This window comes from Coregonus clupeaformis, chromosome 8 (genome assembly GCF_020615455.1).
Source record: "Coregonus clupeaformis isolate EN_2021a chromosome 8, ASM2061545v1, whole genome shotgun sequence".
Classification (NCBI taxonomy): Eukaryota; Metazoa; Chordata; class Actinopteri; order Salmoniformes; family Salmonidae; genus Coregonus; species Coregonus clupeaformis.
In genome coordinates, this window is record NC_059199.1 from 29,835,741 (window position 1) to 29,855,111 (window position 19,371).

Here is a 19,371-nt window from a genome sequence, read left to right on the forward strand (position 1 = left end):
CCCTGCAGTATCCATATACTCAATGGTTCTGAATTTGGCTAATGTTACTCATTGAATTGTGGAAACATTAGCAAGAGCAAGGTCAGAGAAAGATTTAACTCGATGGATATATTTTTTGCTGGCATGGGCATTGGTAGTCAGACCACGAATGGACTGGAAATGCGATAGTATGCCACAGTGAGTAATCAATGTCCCTATGTAATGATTATTAGTATTAGTAGCCAGAGGGTAATAGTGATGAACCAGATATTACTTCTGATCAAACAAAATGGCTGCCACTGATAATCTGCAGTGACAAAATAATTCCGAATGAGAAACGGAAAGTCAATTTTGTGTTAAACATCCTATTTTAAGAAGTAGCCCCATCTATGCCAAGTGGTGAATAAGTATTGTAGCATCTTGCACACACACACGCACACGCACACACACACACAATCTCAAACCCATAACCACCACTGTCTGCAGGGTTCATTGTCCAGGTGATTGGGATGCAAGCAGGCGATCAAGCAGAGGGGGTCAAGGGTCAATTTCATCCCAGACGGCTGACCTCATTCGACTGAAGCTGACCCCTGTGGTCAAGCTGCTGCTGGCAGGGGATGTGGAGTAGAGAGGGAGAGAGAGGGAGGAGGGAGGGGGAACATCGAACTTGCTCCCCCTGGAATGCCCTGCTCCTGTCCCTCAGCCACTGGGGTGGTGGTCACCCCTCCCTCTCCCTCCCTTGTTCCGTCTACTCTCCCTACATCTCTCCTCCCCTCTCTGTGTGGCAAATTAACACTTGACCTTGACTGGTGTACCCTGGCCTACCCCCTCGACCCCTGACCCTCCTCACACTCCACACCCCTCATCCCTCAGCCCCTGACCCTCCTCACACTCCACACCCCTCATCCCTCAGCCCCTGACCCTACTCACACCCCACACACCCCTCATCCCTCAGCCCCTGACCCTCCTCACACTCCACACCCCTCATCCCTCAGCCGCTGACCCTCCTCACACTCCACACCCCTCATCCCTCAGCCCCTGACCCTCCTCACACCCCACACACCCCTCATCCCTCAGCCCCTGATCCTCATCACACTCCACACCCCTCATCCCAGCCCCTGATCCTCCTCACACTCCACACCCCTCATCCCAGCCCCTGATCCTGACCCTGCTCACATGCCACACCCCTCATCCCTCAGCTCCTGATCCTCCTCACACGCCACACACTCATCCCTCAGCCCCTGATCCTCCTCACACTCCACACCCCTCATCCCTCAGCCCCTGATCCTCCTCACACTCCACACCCCTCATCCCAGCCCCTGATCCTGACCCTGCTCACATGCCACACCCCTCATCCCTCAGCTCCTGATCCTCCTCACACGCCACACACTCATCCCTCAGCCCCTGATCCTCCTCACACTCCACACCCCTCATCCCTCAGCCACTACTGCTTTAATACATGCAGTCCATCTTGATGACACACGTTCACTCTGCAGTAAATACACTCACAGAAACACACAGACCCTTTTCAGACTGCTACATTTGTTGGTCATCAGCTTAGGAGTTTTGATTCTATGACAATAATTTGCTAGTTTAAAAACACACATTTATATCGTTTGCTAACTGTTGTTAAATTCTCCTCTTGAGATACAAAAAAATAAAAATGCTATAATTTACATTTGCAATTACTCCTTTTACTGAAAAACTGTAAATCTAATAAAATGTACATTGAGTGAGACACACATTCAGTCAAACGTGTTCCCTCTAATTTGTTAATAATATTAGGGGTTCCTCCCTTTGGCACATCCACATCTCTGTAGTATAATACTAGGGGTTCCTTTCCCTCCCAGTCACAAGAATGGATGTAGAGGTTTTCCATTGTCGACACAGAAGACCTAGACAATGTTTCTGTCTGAGTTGTTGCTATATATCAATATACTTTTGGGGCTGATTATCTTGGCACAGGGATTTCAGTGCAGTGAGAGACCACAGTCAACGGATGGCGCCAGCGAGCGGCTGCCTCTCCCGCTAAACTTCCCCACCAATCTCACCAGCCCAGGGGTTCAAAGAGAAACGTGAGGGGGGTGGTTTGGGTGGAGCGAGCCAAAGATGAAAGGAGGGTGGAAATACGCCTCACCAAGCACTTGTGCCTCGATACCTCCCCTATCCCTCCCTCCCAAAATATCCCTCTCTCTCTTTTCTACCTCTCCGTTGCCCGTAATCCCTCTTTACTCCCCTGCATATGTTCCTTAATCCCGAATATGTGGGGCCCCCAGTCTCCCATCTTTGTGCCTGTAATGCCGTAACCTCTGTTGATTCCTCTCTGGGCTGGACTCTGGCTCTCCCTCTTATCACTGTCCAACACTCTCAGCATGCCCTCTCCATGTCTTCTCCATTCCTCACCAGCACCTCTTCATCTCTCGCCGTTTTTTTTAAAATCTCTCTTTCTCTGACATATTTCGGTCTCCTTCCATTTCTCACTCGCGCTGTTGTCGTTCTCGTTCTCACCATTTTTGCGGTTCCTAGAACACGTACGTACACACTGGTTCAGGGTCACACACACACACACAAACACACACATTACCCCTCCTCTGTACTTTCCCTTTGTTTATAGAATTCCCATATCTTTTGTCAAACGTTGTTCGAACACATCAAGTCATGTTATTTTAAAGCCCTTGTCAATGGATTTACTTGGAAATTATCTCTCCCTATCGAAGGAGAACAGAAAAGACAAGAAAAGACCAGAATACGTAATGCCGCTGTTGCTCTATCATTGCACAATAAGTCTTCACATTTTCATTGTACACCGTTCCCTATACCCGGCTGGTGTACTGCCTCTCACCCAACACTCATAAAATACCTGCTTGCGTTCTAATTAACGCCCTCGTCCAATAATAAATAATGGTCCTACAGCGGCTCAGCCGGGTCATTACGTCATGTGAGTGGATGTCTCTTAATCCGTTGTCCAGACATAATGGTCTGAGACTACCATTCTGAAGTAGAGGGTATTCCTCTATGCAATTGCACCCCATTTTCTCTCTGAACAAGGGGGAGAGTGTTCGTTGCTGAGTGCATTTATTTCTACAGTGAGATACTGACAGTGAAGAGAAACTGGACTGTGGCACTCTGTCCTTTTTAAGGCCTAAAATGATGGGCACCTATGTTTGTCTGTTATACATGTAGTATGTAAGACATGAATGTACCTACCTATAACAAGCACTATACATTTATTCAAAGCTTATAGGTATAATATGTTACAATGTTGTAATGCACTGTAAGACTTAATAAGCCACTATAATGTTTTATTCGTCTCATAATGATCTTGACTAAATAACAACCATTGAATCAGTTGTAAATGACATGGACAGACATAACATATTATAAACAATATAAAGGAGGTTCATGCATGCAATTTTATTGAACTGGCTAGATATATTTTGGCCATTGGCAGTTAGTTGTCAATATCAGGATTCTATAGAAGATGTGACATCTAAAGAATAAAAGGTTTAACCAAGTGAATAGATCCTAAATAGGCTAAACTCAATTTATATAATTTCTATGTTTATTTTTTTCTATTGTAAATAGACTGTATAGTCTACCCAAGGTGCAGTGTTTTTATTAAATTATTTATATAGTTGTTATTGATCCCTGTAGCTCAGTTGGTAGAGCATGGCGCTTGAAACGCCAGGGTTGTGGGTTCGTTTCCCACGGGGGGGCCAGTATGAAAATGTATGCACTCACTAACTGTAAGTCGCTCTGGATAAGAGCGTCTGCTAAATGTAAATGATCCTTTTGCTCACGTGTTTGTATCTTTATTCTGTGTGTGTGTGTGTGTGTGTGTGTGGATATGACGTAGCAAAATACCTTTGGGTTTGGCTAGGTATGAGGGTATGTACGTGAGTGTCTGTGTGAGTACGCAAGTGTGTGTGTGGGTGTGGGTGTGTGTGTGTATGGGTGCAAGTGTCATATCGATAGGTTAATAGCCGCAGTGTCAGATTTAGTAACTCCCTGATTAGTTGCTAGTTCACTAATCCACACACAAGTGAGGAGTTATTGGCCTCACCATTGATTTTTGCACTACAAGTAATGCCAGGAAAAGCTGGGGGTTGGGGAGGGTGTGCAACTATTGATCGACCCCAAATAAACCCTGCACGCCCCTCTCACCTCTCTCTTCTTTCCTGATTGGATACTATTTGATACCGTGGCGGAAAGCCGGAACCCAATTGGTCAGCCATAGCGTTTGGGGTGTAATAATTGTATTGTATTGTATTAGTTGGACGGATTGATTGACAGGTGGACTTACGTGGTCACACATGGATGAGTGACCCTTCATTTGGCCATCTGATGGACCGTTGAGCCAACTGGCCATGCTGACCATCCAACACGCAGACAGACGCATGTTATTCACACAGTGACCATACATTTTAAATAGTGAACGACCACCATTTTGGTTGTTTTTCTCTGAAAATAACCTTGAGCAGCAGTATAGTGTTTCTCTTTTGGTTTTCGCCTTCGTTTGAAAGCCCAACAACTGCCATGTATTGTGAAATATTTGGAGTAAATTCCATCTCTTACTATTGACAAGTTCCTAATTTCTCACACATAGATACTTATTTTCTTCTCTCCACCATTCTATTCCCCCATCATTCATTCCTCGCTCAACATGTCCTTCCTCTCCTTCCTCTCTCCTTTCACTCTCACCGATTCCCCACAGTACTCTCCTCTTATCTCTCTCCCTCCGTCTCTCTCTCTTTTCTCTCTCCCCCTCTCTCTCTCTCTCCCTCGTGTAAGCAAGAGACGTTGTTAAACATTTTTCTTCTCTCTTAATTGTTTTGACTTGTGCCATTGGAGTCCTGATTAGGGCGCATTGATTTCCCAGTGCTAAGTGCATTGATTTCTACATTTCTCATTGATCCCGGTTCTAAATCTACCCACACACACAGTCCCAGTGCACATGGCCACGGCACAGAGTGAATGAAAGATGGAGGGGGAGAGAGAGAGGGGAAAGAGAGGGAGAGAGAGAGGGCGAAACAGAGGGAGTACAAGAGATAGAAGAGAGAGGTTAGCGAGTAGTTGATCCTATTAGTACAGTGGAATGAAAATAACGTGTCTGTGTTTAAAGTAGATTAATGTTACCAAATAGAGAACCTTTACGAGGCAAGAGTGGATATGAGAGAAAGATTTCAGAGGAAAATACCTTGACAAGGCTTGGTTTTAGTCCGTCTTGCTATGTTATTTTTTAAATGATATGGTCAGTGGGATCTAGAATGTGTATAATAGATAGCCACCATGCTGATGGGGAACTAGTGCACACACACGCACGCACACACATACAAACACACACACACACACACACACTTTCACCCATAGCCACAGTCTCCCACCAGATTGGGCAGTAGTGGCTCTTATCCCCTGAGCGTAGCTAAGGCTCACGTACCCCCCACCACCATGGCTGTGATCGAGGGAGGGGGGATCAACTCCCTGTGCAGGCTAGTCTGCATGGGTCGGATAGCCGGATAGCCTCCTCCATGTCATTGCATTAGATGGAGCCTTGATGCTGCGTTAGCACTAAACTAAGCTATTTGGCAACCCAGCTCACAGGACTAGACATAGGCTCCGGCAGCACAAAGGCTCCACCAGGTGTGGCAATGGAAAGTCCCTTTACATGTCTTCAATCCATTACACCCCAGTACAAGGATGAAATAGGATGCAGAATATGTGTGAAATGTAGACAGTGGAGAGAAAACAGGCTCAATAGGAATAAGAATGTGTGTGTGACTGTGAAATACGGATGTGTTCAGAATATGTATGAAATGTACAGTACTTGAAGGATAAGAAGAGTAGGAGGCTATGTGTGAAATGAATGCTGAGCCAAAGCCCACATACATGCTCTTACTATGACTTTGCCATATATTCCATGGGATCAGCTGAGCTTGTAAACTCTAAGTATTGGTGCTGATGTGCTGATGGCGTTGCTGCGGCAATGATCATCGTATTTGTGCCATATTGACTGCTAATGTTTTACGACCATCTTTAGCTGTCTTCCGCAGGTGTAAGTATAATAATGGATATGTAGGGGGACTATTGGCAGGGGCCGGACGGGCTATTGACATTGTGTCAGCATTGATCATTTAGTCAAGTTACAGGGAGAGAGAGAGAGAGCGAGAGAGAGCGAGAGAGAGCGAGAGAGAGAGAGAGAGAGAGAGAGAGAGAGAGAGAGAGAGAGAGAGAGAGAGAGAGAGAGAGAGAGAGAGAGAGAGAGAGAGAGAGAGAGAGAGAGAGAGAGAGAGAGAATGGTAGATCAAATGTCAAAAGGACAGATAATAAGGAAATGACATGAGCTTGAGAGATTGATAATTGAATTGTATTAAATAGAAAGTGTGTGTGTGTGTCAGGAACAGTAGAGCTCTGTTTCTCTGTATTAGGGGCTTGTTAGAGCGGCCAACGAGGTGGTGATATAATTGTAAGCTGGTATTGATTGGGGGCGCCTTGTTATTGACGAGAGAGAATTTAATTTAACCAACTCGTTTGTCAACATGACATTGCCATTTAACAATGAACTCTCTCTCACTCACACACAAGCAGGCATGCACACACACACAAACACACACACAGGTGTGTGCACGCACACGCACACAAACACACACACATTGGCATTACATTCTCACAAGACTAACAAACATGCTTGTCGTAGTATGAAAGCTATACAAATGCAAAAATGCATATAAAATTGCTGCAAAAAGACCAGCATGTTTTAACTGTGCCAAAATATTAATTTACTGCTTTTTTTGATAAACATATGTTTATTATAATTTAAATAATAATACTTATCATTGCACATTGTGTCATATTGATATGATTCCAAATAAATAGATTATGGAGAAGAGTCAAATGATGAAGGGCTACACATTTTTTATTTTTTTGTACATTTTAGTCATTTAGCAGATGCTCTTATCCAGAGCGACTTACAGTTAGTGAGTGCATATATTTTCATACTGGCCCCCCGTGGGAAATGAACCCACAACCCTGGCGTTGCAAGCGCCATGCTCTACCAACTGAGCTACTGGGGACTTGCCTATATGTTCACTATACAATAACTTTTTACAATAACATGTAATGTCTGCATTTACCAAGCTCTTTCTTTAGTGATATGAAAATTATCCACCGCAAAAGCAGCCGGTTTTCCCTGCAAGCCGTGCAGCAACCAGCGTTAGTGAACCTGCGCCAGCTAGCCGGCTCTGGGATTGTGCAAAAGAGCGCTGAAGGCTGAAGGCAGGCAATATAGTCTACTACACTACAGTAGCCTGTGTGTCTGCCCATCACTGGTTCAACCTACTTTTGTTCGTATGATGTTGACCGAACCTCTGTAGACATGATATGGACGCGTGCCAATATTGCCGGAATTGAATGGAACCACTGCTTGGCTTCTTTCAGGCCAACGTGGTCTCAGAGCATATCATATTATTCTGTACATAAATCTGAGGCACTTCATTCAGTATGTTATGTTTCGTATGGTAAGTATTAATCCATCATCCATTTTGCATGATATGTTACGAATTACTTTTGATTTAGTCTAAAGTAACCTTCTGTCTTACATAACCATACCAAACATAACATATCATACTATACTAAACAAAAATATAAACGCAACATGCAACAATTTAAAATATTTTACTAAGTTACAGTTCATATAAAAAAAATCAGTCAATTTAAATAAATAAATTAGCCCAAATCTATAGATTTCACATGACTGAGAATACAGATATGCATCTGTTTGTCACAGATACCTTAAAAAAAAGGTAGGGACATGGATAGGAAAACCAGTCAGTATCTGGTGTCACCACCATTTGCCTCATGCAGCGCGACACATCACCTTCGCATAAAGTTGATTATGCTGTTGATTGTGGCCTGTGGAATGTTGTCCCACGCCTCTTCAATGGCTGTGCAAAGTTGCTGGATATTTGCGGGAACTGGAACACGCTGTCATACACGTCGATCCAGAGCATCCCAAACATGCTCAATGGGTGACGTGTCAGGTGAGTATGCAGGCCATGGAAGAACTGGGCCATTTTCGGCTTCCAGGAATTGTGTACAGATCCTTGCGACATGGTGTGGTACATTATCATGCTGAAACATGAGGGATCAATGGCATGACAATGGGCCTCATGATCTAGTCAAGGTATCTCTGTGCATTCAAATTGCTATCGATAAAATGCAATTGTGTTCGTTGTCTGTAGCTTATGCCTGCCCATGCCATAGCCTCACCGCCACAACGTTGACATCATCTTCATTTGAGTGTCCCGGATTTATGTTTACTATGTTAAGTCTAGTCTATGAGACCAGTCTGTTCAGGCCTGTGTGTGTGGGATGTTCTCTATTATGTGCGCCAATGTTTGTTTGCCTTTCTCTTTGTGTGAGTGTGTGTACGCGCGCGCGTGCATGCCTGCGTGAGTGCGTAATTGTGTGTGCGTAATGTTTGTGTAGCCTATGTTTGTCAATTTTTTCATTGTGTGCTCATGTGTGATTATGGTCAGGAGACCAGTATGGTGACAAACCGCATGCTTGTTATAAAATGTTTACAAAATGTTCGAAAATGAAAGGATGCCGGTGTCAATGGTTCTACCACTATCTTCCTCTCCTCTCCTTCAAATCCACACACCTTCCTTCCTCAGTCGCGCAAAACACACTATATTCTACAATAAATAATTGCTTTTGTCTGGAAGGAGTTTGGATGGGGGGTTCTCAGCGCGTGCCCTCTCCTGCGAGGGGGGTTCCTGAAGGACAACTAGTCGCTTCTTTTTTTTTCTCCCTCTCTTTCGTTCGTTGGACATGCGGATGTCATCTGTCAAATGGAGAGGGGCGTAAGCGGGGGGAGAGAGAGAGAACGGGGACAATAAACCTCACGGCTCCATTGTGGTGTCTATGCCGAGATTAAATCAAAAGCACGGCCAGAACAGATCCCCGTCTCCATTGTTAGAATAGGCTTCGTAACAATATGTTTAACAATAGTCATTATGTTTTATCCACAACTGAGTTGATATATATTGTATGACTTTTTTCACTCTCCAGTTTGGTTATTAGCATTGCCAATGCCTCTGGCTTTTTATGATATAGGCCCATAATTTATCGATAACTCATTAACAACAGCTCCCACCACAGAAGCAGTGAGAGGAAGAGGGAGAGAGATCAGGCTCAGCGCTTTCGATTTTCCCATATTGACTGCTATGTTTAGCGTATAGATTTTTCTATTTAAAAAATCTATGTCGGCAATAATCTTGAGTGTAAGTGCACGGCACAGATTGTGGCTTTATAACTGACAGCATACAATGTATCGGTGTAGGGATGGGAGGGGTATGGGTGTAGGTGTAGGAATGGATGACTATCCTAGGATGTGCACATGCTAGGCTACCGCTGTAGAAGCTCACCAACCTGCTGTTAATGGCTTTTTACGCACACAACACAATGATGTCCAAATGCCCCAAATTCACCAATTTAGTAACTAGCTCAATTACTCATACCATAAGTTTATGGTATTACTATGCTGGCAATGCTGCCTATGACCTTGCATTGCATATATATAGTCTACATAAATGTAGGGGGAGAGGTGCGAAAAATCACCTGCACAAAAATACACCAAATACCAACTCGGAATATGTGTCTATTGTGTAAACCAATCGATTAAGAGACCACCACGATTATTGGCCTCATTGTGAATTAAGTGTAATCAAGAGATCAATACAGAGGATAGGTCATCTTATATGGGATTAGTAAGAAAATGGGAGAGCAGGGGTAGAAGGAAGCGGGGGAGGAAAAGAAAGAGGGGGAGAAAAAGGGGGTGGGGGACTGTAGGCTATACGGTGGGTGCTCTCTCGCCTCAATGTTGCGAGCAGCGGTGTCAGAGCGCTTTCAGACTGGAGGGAGTCAGACCGAAAGAACTGGGGTTCCCAAATAACGGGAACATAGAGACAGACACACAGACGGATGGCGGGACAGAGCCAAAGAAAAGATACCGCATAAAGGGTACCGTGTTTATGTTTTTCGTTAACTTTCATTTAGTAAAAGAAAAGCTGGTTTATTTATTTATCTTTTATTTATGGATTGATTGCGTTTTAATTACCGGCCTGTGACAGAGAGAGGGGGAGGAGCGAAAACTAGACGGCGTCCCTGTGTAGCCTTAGTCATTATTTGATTATTTAAATGTATCAAATCATTTAATTATATATTTTATCATAATACTTCTTTGTGTGCATGTATCCCTCAGCTGACCGACAGCAAAACTGCTAATAACCAAATATAAAGAACCAAAAATAACAACTTAACACCAACAGTTGTTAACCTTTTCTATTCCGACCATACACTTGCTATAACAGACAGTGAGAAAGAATAGTTTTTCATCAAAGAAAAACTGGAGAGCTATTTATTTACAAGTGTAAACCAAAGCAAAACCGATCGAGGCAAAATAGGCCACTGTGATGCGAAGAGTCGCACACCTGTCGAGATAAGCAAAACATATGGAAATACCTTCAAGAATATAATAAAATAATATTCCATACAGTTGATATCTAGGCTGTTTTGTAGCTACATACAGGCCTAACTTTTACCAATGAGAAAATACCAGCGTTAGAGAGTCACTCTACGTCTATTAATTCTGTTAATGACTAATATCAACAGAAGCCTATTTTACATATAGCTGGCGTTGTGTATCCCGTATCCCGACTATCCGTCTGTGTGTTAGTCTCAAGTGAGGACCGTTGTTTGAACTACCAAGGGACCATATATCCACATCGATATGACATAGAAGCACAAAACCAAAAATGTGAATGTACCATAGGCTAGACACAAACTCAACCAAATATTCTTACTACCAAACATCTTTTGAAACGTCTACCTGGAAAGCATACGAAGAAAAGCAACAAAGAACAGAAGACAAGCGCAATTCGAAGAAAACTGCAAATAAAAACCAAGAACGAAAGCGGATCATGTTTGTTCCCTTGCCGGTGCCGTTCGTCTTTCAGAGAACTGCTTCCGACTTCAGCGCCTGGCGTCTCAAGTCCCCGCTGGCTCTACGCTCCAGCTCCGGTAAGACCTTTACTTATCCCGCTATAGGTGTTTCATTGGCCATGCTCCTCTACATTTCACATACATGAAAAAAACTGAACCAGAGTCAGCTAATACCTGCCCATTGCACTGGCAAGTCCTTAGACCACCTATCGAATCTTCAAAAAGAATGAGAACATTTAGCTTGAGTAGGTTACATTTCTCTCCGAGTAGAATTTTCCCCCAAAAAGACATTAGAATAGTTGTATAAAAATCCAAAGTGTAAGAAAACATCTTATCCCCAAAATGTTGTCAAGAAAATGTGGTTCATTATTTACATCCGTTAAACAGTTGCCTATGTGCTGTATCCCATGCTGTTCCCAGACCATTTTCTCGCCCCACTTCCATCCCCATCTGTCTCCTCTTCTCCGCTCCGTCTGCCTCTGTCTATGCACCCGTCTCTCCCGCTTTCGTCTCATGGACGGTTAAGGGAATATTCATGGTAATTTATTGATCCGGCGGAGATCGATCCCGGGGCCGCGGGAAAAAGAGGGATAGATGGTGAGAAACCTTGCGACAAGGCTGGGAGTGGGGAGTGGAAAAGATTGAACGAATTACAGGCCATTCTACTTTAATTATCACATTCTCAGTCAAAGTGTTGATGCGTAAAGTTGATAGGCCTAGTCAGGTTGTGTAATTATCAATGAATGAAATGATACATTATTGGTGACTGTTGTGTTGCAACAACCTGTGGAGTGTAAGAACTATCTTGTCTTTTACTATCTTTGTCACTTTTTGGTGGAGGTGATTTTATCTAACAACGAGGAGAGAGGGAAGGGGGCGGGAAGATGATGCTGTCCCTGTCTCCATCCAAGTGGAAAATTCAAATGACAGATGGGGCCGAATATATGCACCTCTCCCGGGCTGTGATGATAATGAAGGCTATCTACTTAACTACATGTCACCAGGAGAAGAACGGTTGACATTTTTAATGAGTGCTGGTGGTGGTAGCCATGCAGGAGGACGGCTTGACAGGGCACGTATGTCCATTGCTTTTGTTGTGAAAGAGAGGGGTGGGAAGAGGTGACAACCGTTATAGGTAGGTAATTGAATGAAAGGAAAGTAGAGTATAGGTTATGAGTGAATAATAATGAACACAGTTTGGAAGATGTTTAAAATAGGATAAACAAATGATAACATTATTGATGTAGTTGAGGGTTAACTAAAGTAAACTCAGTTTACACCTTTTTATTTTGTGAATAGGGGTTATCCACTTATAATGTCTGATAAGAATTTTATTTGCATATGGGTTTACCCACCTATTTACCCCCAATGTTCAAGGTTGACCCACCTACATCCCTGGGTAACACACCTACTAGCTTAAAGTGAACATACTCCCATATGCAGGCTTGAATAGAAGGGTATAAGTCAATACTCGTCTAAAACATCAGGGCTGGAAAAGTGAATATACCCCCTTCTTTTCTTCTCTCTTTTTTCATTCCTCCATGTCCCATGAGGAAATGGGTAAAACATAAAGACACAGATGGTCGGTCAGCCAGTAAAGAGCATCTAACATAGAAGTATCTCTCTCTCTCTTTCTCTCTCTCTCTTTCTCGTTCTATCTGTCTTAACTTTGTTCCCTATGGGGGGCTGGGTGGGTTTTCAATTGGATTTGCCTGGTGTTTTGGTCTGGCCCATAAGCCTGTTTAGCTAAGTCTGTTACCCACACTTCCCCTTCTGATCTGAGGACAGATGATGGAGAGAGAGAGAGAGGGGGCTGCTGGGGGTTCAATCCTAGCATGCTTAGAGAGAGTGAGAGAGAGAGAGAGATAGAGGCTAAAGTGGGGGTGTTAAGGAGTGAAAGAACGGGAGAAGGAGGGAGAGAGAGAGAGGGTACAAACAGCATACGTTAGCAAAGATGTGCTATTGGGCTACCAAGTGGATCTAAGCTAAGAGTTTATGGGTTAGGTTGACTGTGGCGTTGAATACTGTATATGTGGCAAACCCACTAACCCCATAAAGGGTTTTTTCCAGCCACCATTTTGATGGCGGTTTGTCAAATTATCGTGGTGTTTTTGTCCGGATGTGCATGTCCAGTCAGCAAACACAGCATTAGGCTAAATGGGATTGGCTCAAGGGTTCAGACATGGTTTGAAATGCATTTGGAATTGGTTTCAGGGTCAGTTTCCAAGTTTAGAAAGAAGCTGAAGTATAGTATTAGAGGTATATCTGCAGTATTAATAGTAGAAGTAAGTAATACCATATTAATAGTAATAACATATGTTGTTATCTCCATAGAAAGGTTAGGGAAAGGTTACTGAAGTCCCATTGAAATCATTTTACATTTTAGTCATTTAGCAGACGCTCTTATCCAGAGCAACTTACAGTTAGTGAGTGCATACATTTTCATTCTGGCCCCCCGTGGGAAACGAACCCACAACCCTGGCGTTGCAAGCACCATGCTCTACCAACTGAGCTACAGGGGACAATGGATGGTTTCGGCAAAAATAAGTGTGCAAAACGTCTATTTTCCCAGGTACTTGAGTGTATTGGGACCTGCCATTACCCCGTTAGTGCCTTAGGCTTTGACGTTGGTCGCAGCCAGAACAAAGAAAATAAAAAATAATGTTTTATTTGGCTTTAAAATCTCCAGAGTTCTTTTTGCACATAAAAAGCCATCAAATTCAGAGTGAGTCGGCACTCTGTCTGTCTGGTGAGAAACTGTGAATGTTTGTAGCTGTGGTGATACTTTCGGTCATGCTATCGAGTATACTGCATGTTTTGACTATCCAGGCAAAACTTTGAGTTTTTAATTAATCAGATTCAGATTCATCATTGTATTTTAACACAACCAAAGGTTGGTATTTACTTTCGTTACAGCATGGTAAGATAACTCTGATAAAGTGCTCAACAATGACATACTAGACAAAAATCAATGGACTACCCACTGGGCACTGACGTTAATTCAACGTCTATTCCACGTTAGTTCAACCAGTGTGTGCCCAGTGGGTAGAGTTTAGCTGGAGAGTTCACAGTTGCAGCGGTATAGTATCTAACAGGCAGTTTTCTGGTCCAGCTCCCTAACCACTCCACCACCACACACTGTTGCCTCCATGCTGCTAGATAACTGCTTCCAGCCAACACTCCAACTCCTCACCTCTCTCTGTCCAGGAGGAGGCTGTGTACCTGGGCTTGGTGAGGGGAGAAAGGGGGGGTGGATGGGTGAAGGCTTGGAGGCCTGGATTAATTGGCTAGCATTTGTGTGTGTGTGTGTGTGTGTGTGACAGCTCGGGTCTGCGAGAGAGGGCGGACAGGTTGTATACTCGATAATTGCACATTGAGGTCAATTATAGATCTGTCTATGTGTCTTATCTGAACCAGTATAAATTCACAGGTACGTACTGTATGAGTGGTTTTAACCTTGCTCTGATATTGATCAGGTTTCATTGACTACTCTCCACCTGTGTATGTAGTGTGCTGTGTGTGTGTTTGTGACGGAATGTGGGTCAGGTGTGTGTGTGTGTATAGATAGGATTTAAGGGGGAGCGTTAGCGAGTCCCAGTGCTAACATGATTGCGAATGACAGTATGTCCACCAAGGTTTGTTAGGGACATAATGGGGAATCAATAGACACAACAGAGGTGTCAATACAACATGCTTTATTGCATTAAGCCACCTCTCCCATCCCTGCCCCTAACACCGACCCACTCTATATGCCTGTCTCTCTCCCTCTCTCGTACACACGTACACACACACGCTTCTTTTTTTGGTCTGCCGCTAATGAACTCATTGCAGACCACTGATGTAGCCTAGCTGTAGAGATGAGAAATATAAATGGACCTCTCGATATAACTAAATATGGAGGGCAGATTTCGGCTCGGCCTCACCGCCCACCTTCTCCCTAGCTCGGCACCTACTGCCCATGTTACCATGGAGACATTCATAGGCCATTAGACACATGTAGTTATAAAGGTAAACACATTCTCTCTTCTCTCTCTCTCCGCGCTCTACTCAGCTTACCTTCAGAGCCTTGATGGTCACAAAGACCATTAGGAGCCAAATTGGCCTTATTCAGGACACAATGCTATATTTGACTGGCCTGAGTGAGTTTGTGTATTAGTGTGTGTGTGCATGTCCTTGGACATCTTTGTGTGTCTCTGTATGTGTCTGTGCGTGTGTCTTTGTACATCTTTGCGTGCGCGTGTGTGTGGAATCTTTGTGAGTGTTTAAATGTGCATATGCCAGTGTCCATCACACATACCCAAATGATGACTACAAGCACAGCAGGGCCTCCTTTTCCAATGCACAAACCTCTAAGTTCTCAATGGTCAGTGTCTGCATGCCCGTGGAATGGAACTCATTCTCAACCCCTAATCGAATGCACTTAGCCACGGGCCCCTTTTCTCAAATGAACAAACAAATAGCGTACAAGCAGGCACGTTGTAGGGGGAGCAAGCAATGTCTATACATACATCTCATACTACATTCCCCTCTCCCTCCCACAATACATTACCTTGGCCCTGCAATAGCACTGGAGATGAATAGCCTAGCGAGCTAGCCCCGCCGACTATGCCATAGTGAAAAACCTGCAGCCTTTTCTGCTGATTAGCTGCTGATCTGAGGTCAAGGTTAGCCACCTCTTAATTAAGCAGAATAATTAGATTTCACACTGTACAGCAACATAACACAGGGAGCAAGAGAGGAAAGGAGGGGCGGCACATTGGCCCTTTGTGACACGCGCTAGGCTGTTATCCCATCCCCTCTTTTGTGTGCTTCTCATTGAGGCCTGGTATGAAAAGAGGGAAAAGAAGGGAAAAGAGGAAAAAGCGCCCTGGAGAAAAAAGGGCCCGCTATTTTGATTTCGGAGGGCTTATCATAACGAGGAAGAATGTGTGACTTTTTTATATTTTAGTGAGATAGTAGCGCCAGGGCTAAAGCCCCTTGCTGTTGAATGTAACTTTAGTCGGGGTGAGATTAAACGGAAAGAGAACGATACACGTTGTGTGTGTGTGTTTGTGTGTTTGTGTGTTTGTGCTTGTGTGTGTGTGTTTAATGTAATCCCACTCCCTGCACACATAGAGACATGTTGGCAACAGCAAGCCATATAGTTGGATTAACGAGACACCAGAAACGTGTCCTTTGTGTGGCCATTTCACATGTTTGTGTGTGCCTTGGCAGGCAGAATGTTGCGGCTGTTGATACATTTAGGCAATAAAGGGGAATAATACAACTTGGTCCTGTTAGATTGAATTTCGCCCCCCTCTCCCATTCCCCTCCACTGGTTGTAGGCTAGTGCCGTTTTGGGAGAGATTTAGGCCCCCCAATTTAATTTAGCGGACGTGAACGGATGAGGGGGGGGGGGACAACGACACTCTGTCCTTCCTCCTTCCTCCCTCCTTCCTCCCTCCTGCCTTTGTGAGTGCAAGGGGTGACTGCCAGGGGTTTGAGTGAAAAATGTAATATCATGCACCCACAAATGTCTGCGTGCAACAGACAGAAGTAACGTAACAACAATGGCGCGGCTGGCTCGGGGGCCAGCGGATGCTCGGGGTCCGGCTTTTAATATATCTGAGTGCTCGGGCGCTTCAACCCCCACCTGCCCCCTATCCAACCCCACACCCTCCCCTTCTCAAATACATATATGCACTTTACACACACTCACACATTTGCACTCACACATTCAGTATGTATGTATGTACGTACACAGGGATTTATTAACATTTGGTTGGACCATAGTGCCTGCAGGCTATAGACAAGAGTACAGACACACAGATGGTACAAATGCACCAAACCCAAGTGTATGAATAATCAGATACCAGTACAGATCTCCATGGACCATTGAGTAGTTTTAGAGCCTACTGTGTGTGCTCACAATAGACACATATTACAAGGGTACACTCCCTTTAACAGAGATACACATTACAAGGGTACACTCCCTTTAACAGAGATACACATTACAAGGGTACACTCCCTTTAACACAGACACACATTACAAGGGCACACTCCCTTTAACACAGACACACATTACAAGGGTACACTCCCTTTAACAGAGACACACATTACAAGGGTACACTCCCTTTAACAGAGACACACATTACAAGGGTACACTCCCTTTAACAGAGACACATATTTGTCTATCAGAAGGAAGCATTCCTTTTCTCTTTTCCATGCTCACCTCCTAATCACCGTTTCCCTCTGTTCTTTTTCATCCTCTTGTTTTGCTCCAGGAGAGGAGTGCTCCGTCCTGAAATGAAATTAATCTGTTGTAGTACAACCCCCCCCCTCTCCCTCTCCCCCCCCCCCTCTCCCTCTCTCTCCCCCTCTCCCCCCTACCCCCAGCTCAATCTCATTCTCTCTTTGCACTATGGGGAGAATTGAAGTCATCACTTTAACCTCTCCATATTGAATGTGAATCTGTTAGCTAGCCTCACTCTCGCAGTAACACTCCCCTGCCCTAATCCACACACACACACGTATACATACATGTTCACACACACACACACACACACACACAGACGCACACACATTTGACACACTGACAAACCGTCCTCTGTCGCTTTATCCGGGGGCTTCAATCAAACACATTATTATGAATCTGTGTGTCTAACCAATGCAGCAGCAACACTTTTTAAAGGCTACATCTTTTTGAAGGCCACTAGTGTGGAGACAGATATTTACAGGCCCCTTTTCCCCTTTTCCTCCTCACTTCTTCTTGTTGTATCCTATTTGGGCTGTTCCCTTGGTTGAACCTACCCCTTATTAAGAGGAGTGTATTGAATGACGAGGTGCCTGTATTACATAAAGAAGAGGGAGAGAGCTACTTCTCCCTTCTCCCTAATAGCACCCCTCAGGGATTTAGGAGTGCAAGCCTGCACACATAGCGCTGAGGTAGGACAGGTGAAGTTGAATCCTCCCCCACCACTCATCCACTGTATGAATATGGTAAATCTCCAGTCCACTCGGTGGCATAATTCTCTAAAGAAAATGGGTCCTAGTATACCGGTATTCCTCAGGGGGATTTCTTAAGGAGATTCTGCTATTTAGGCTAGCTCTCCCTTCTCCTTTTTTCTGGGGGCTTTTAAAAGCCTAGCTAGCTCCCTCCAATCCAGCTATCTATCTATCATGGTGTTGCGCACAGAATAGAACACAGAGCCGAGCATGCAAAGCTAAGGCTGCTGTTGGATGGCCCAATGTTCGCTCACTACCCCTATCACTATCTTCTTCGGTCCATGCATGGCTTTTTGCAGCCGTCGTTCCCCCTCCCTACGCCTCTGTGTAGATAGCTAGCTGTAGCAAGGTACATTTAGCCGCTGCCCTAAGGCAGTAAATGATCTGTGATGAACCATGTGTGGTTGTGTAGTGCTGAGGTTTTACGACCCATCCTTGTAAAGGCCAAAGACTGTGGTCAGGCACTGATGATTTTAAAGAGATCATTTGCATTCTTAACATTTCCACTGGAATTAGATTGAGTATCGAGTTATTGACCACTCACACTTTACATTTTATAGATGGGGGAATCAGTGATTGAATAAATGGGTCTATTTGAAAATGTCTCACTATAATGTAAAATGAGTCTATATATCTGATGGCCCAAATTTACGAATTCATATTTGATTGTGCTAAACATGCTAAATATTTAATGGAGAAATCAAGTGTGTTGTCCATATAGATGTCCCCTAAATATGCTTCAATACCCACCCACTTCACCATGTTAAATAGGCACAAATGTTAGCATTTAAATGTAGCTATGCTAAAATATTAATGCTAATTCACATGAGCTGAGGTGTGAGTATGTGTTTGGATGAAATGGGATAAGTGTGAGTGTGCTTTCAACCCCCTCTTGGAGCACAGTCCGTGGCCCTTACCCCTCGGCTCTCCTTTGTCTCGCCGTGAGGTGTGCAGGGGGGTCCGGGGGGTTGACCCCTGACCTTTATCCTTCTTCACTGCCCTCCCTCTGTTGTTTCCCCTTCCGCTAATTCATATGCAGCCGGCCCATCAAACCCATTCTATTCTTCTCTTTCCTCTGTCCACGCCTGGCCTATCTGTTGTGTCACGTCTCAAGTTCAAGGCCCGGAGCTCTGCAGTAGCTGGGCCAGACTGGCTATGGCATTAAGTGGATTAGCTGGCTACTCTATATATTAAAGATACTGATGAAGATATTTAGACTGGGGTTAAAAGTGGTGATCTTTGTGTAAGGGGGCTTGAAATTAAGAAATTATATTCCATTTTTGTTATTTACATTTTAGCAAACGCTCTTATCCAGAGCCATTAGGGTTTAGTGCCTTGCTCAAGTGCACATCGACAGATTTTTCACCTAGTCGGCTCAGGGATTCAAACCAGTGACCTTTTGGTTAC

The 19,371-nt window shown here is 44.2% G+C and overlaps 1 protein-coding gene and 1 non-coding gene across 2 annotated transcripts in view; both read left to right on the forward strand.

Annotated features, from left to right (window-relative positions):
• Window positions 1-3,623: 3,623 nt before the first annotated feature.
• trnas-uga lies at window positions 3,624-3,696 on the forward strand. The gene has a single exon. It is a non-coding gene; the product is annotated as a tRNA-Ser (tRNA).
• Window positions 3,697-9,899: 6,203 nt separating this feature from the next.
• The window catches only part of LOC121571561 (POU domain, class 2, transcription factor 2), a 54,194-nt gene continuing 44,722 nt past the window's right edge, over window positions 9,900-19,371 (forward strand). The window contains exon 1 of the mRNA XM_045221910.1: window positions 9,900-11,058. Within this exon, the coding sequence (XP_045077845.1) occupies window positions 10,800-11,058 (259 nt within the window). The 5' untranslated portion in view covers window positions 9,900-10,799. The remainder of the gene's footprint in view (window positions 11,059-19,371) is intronic.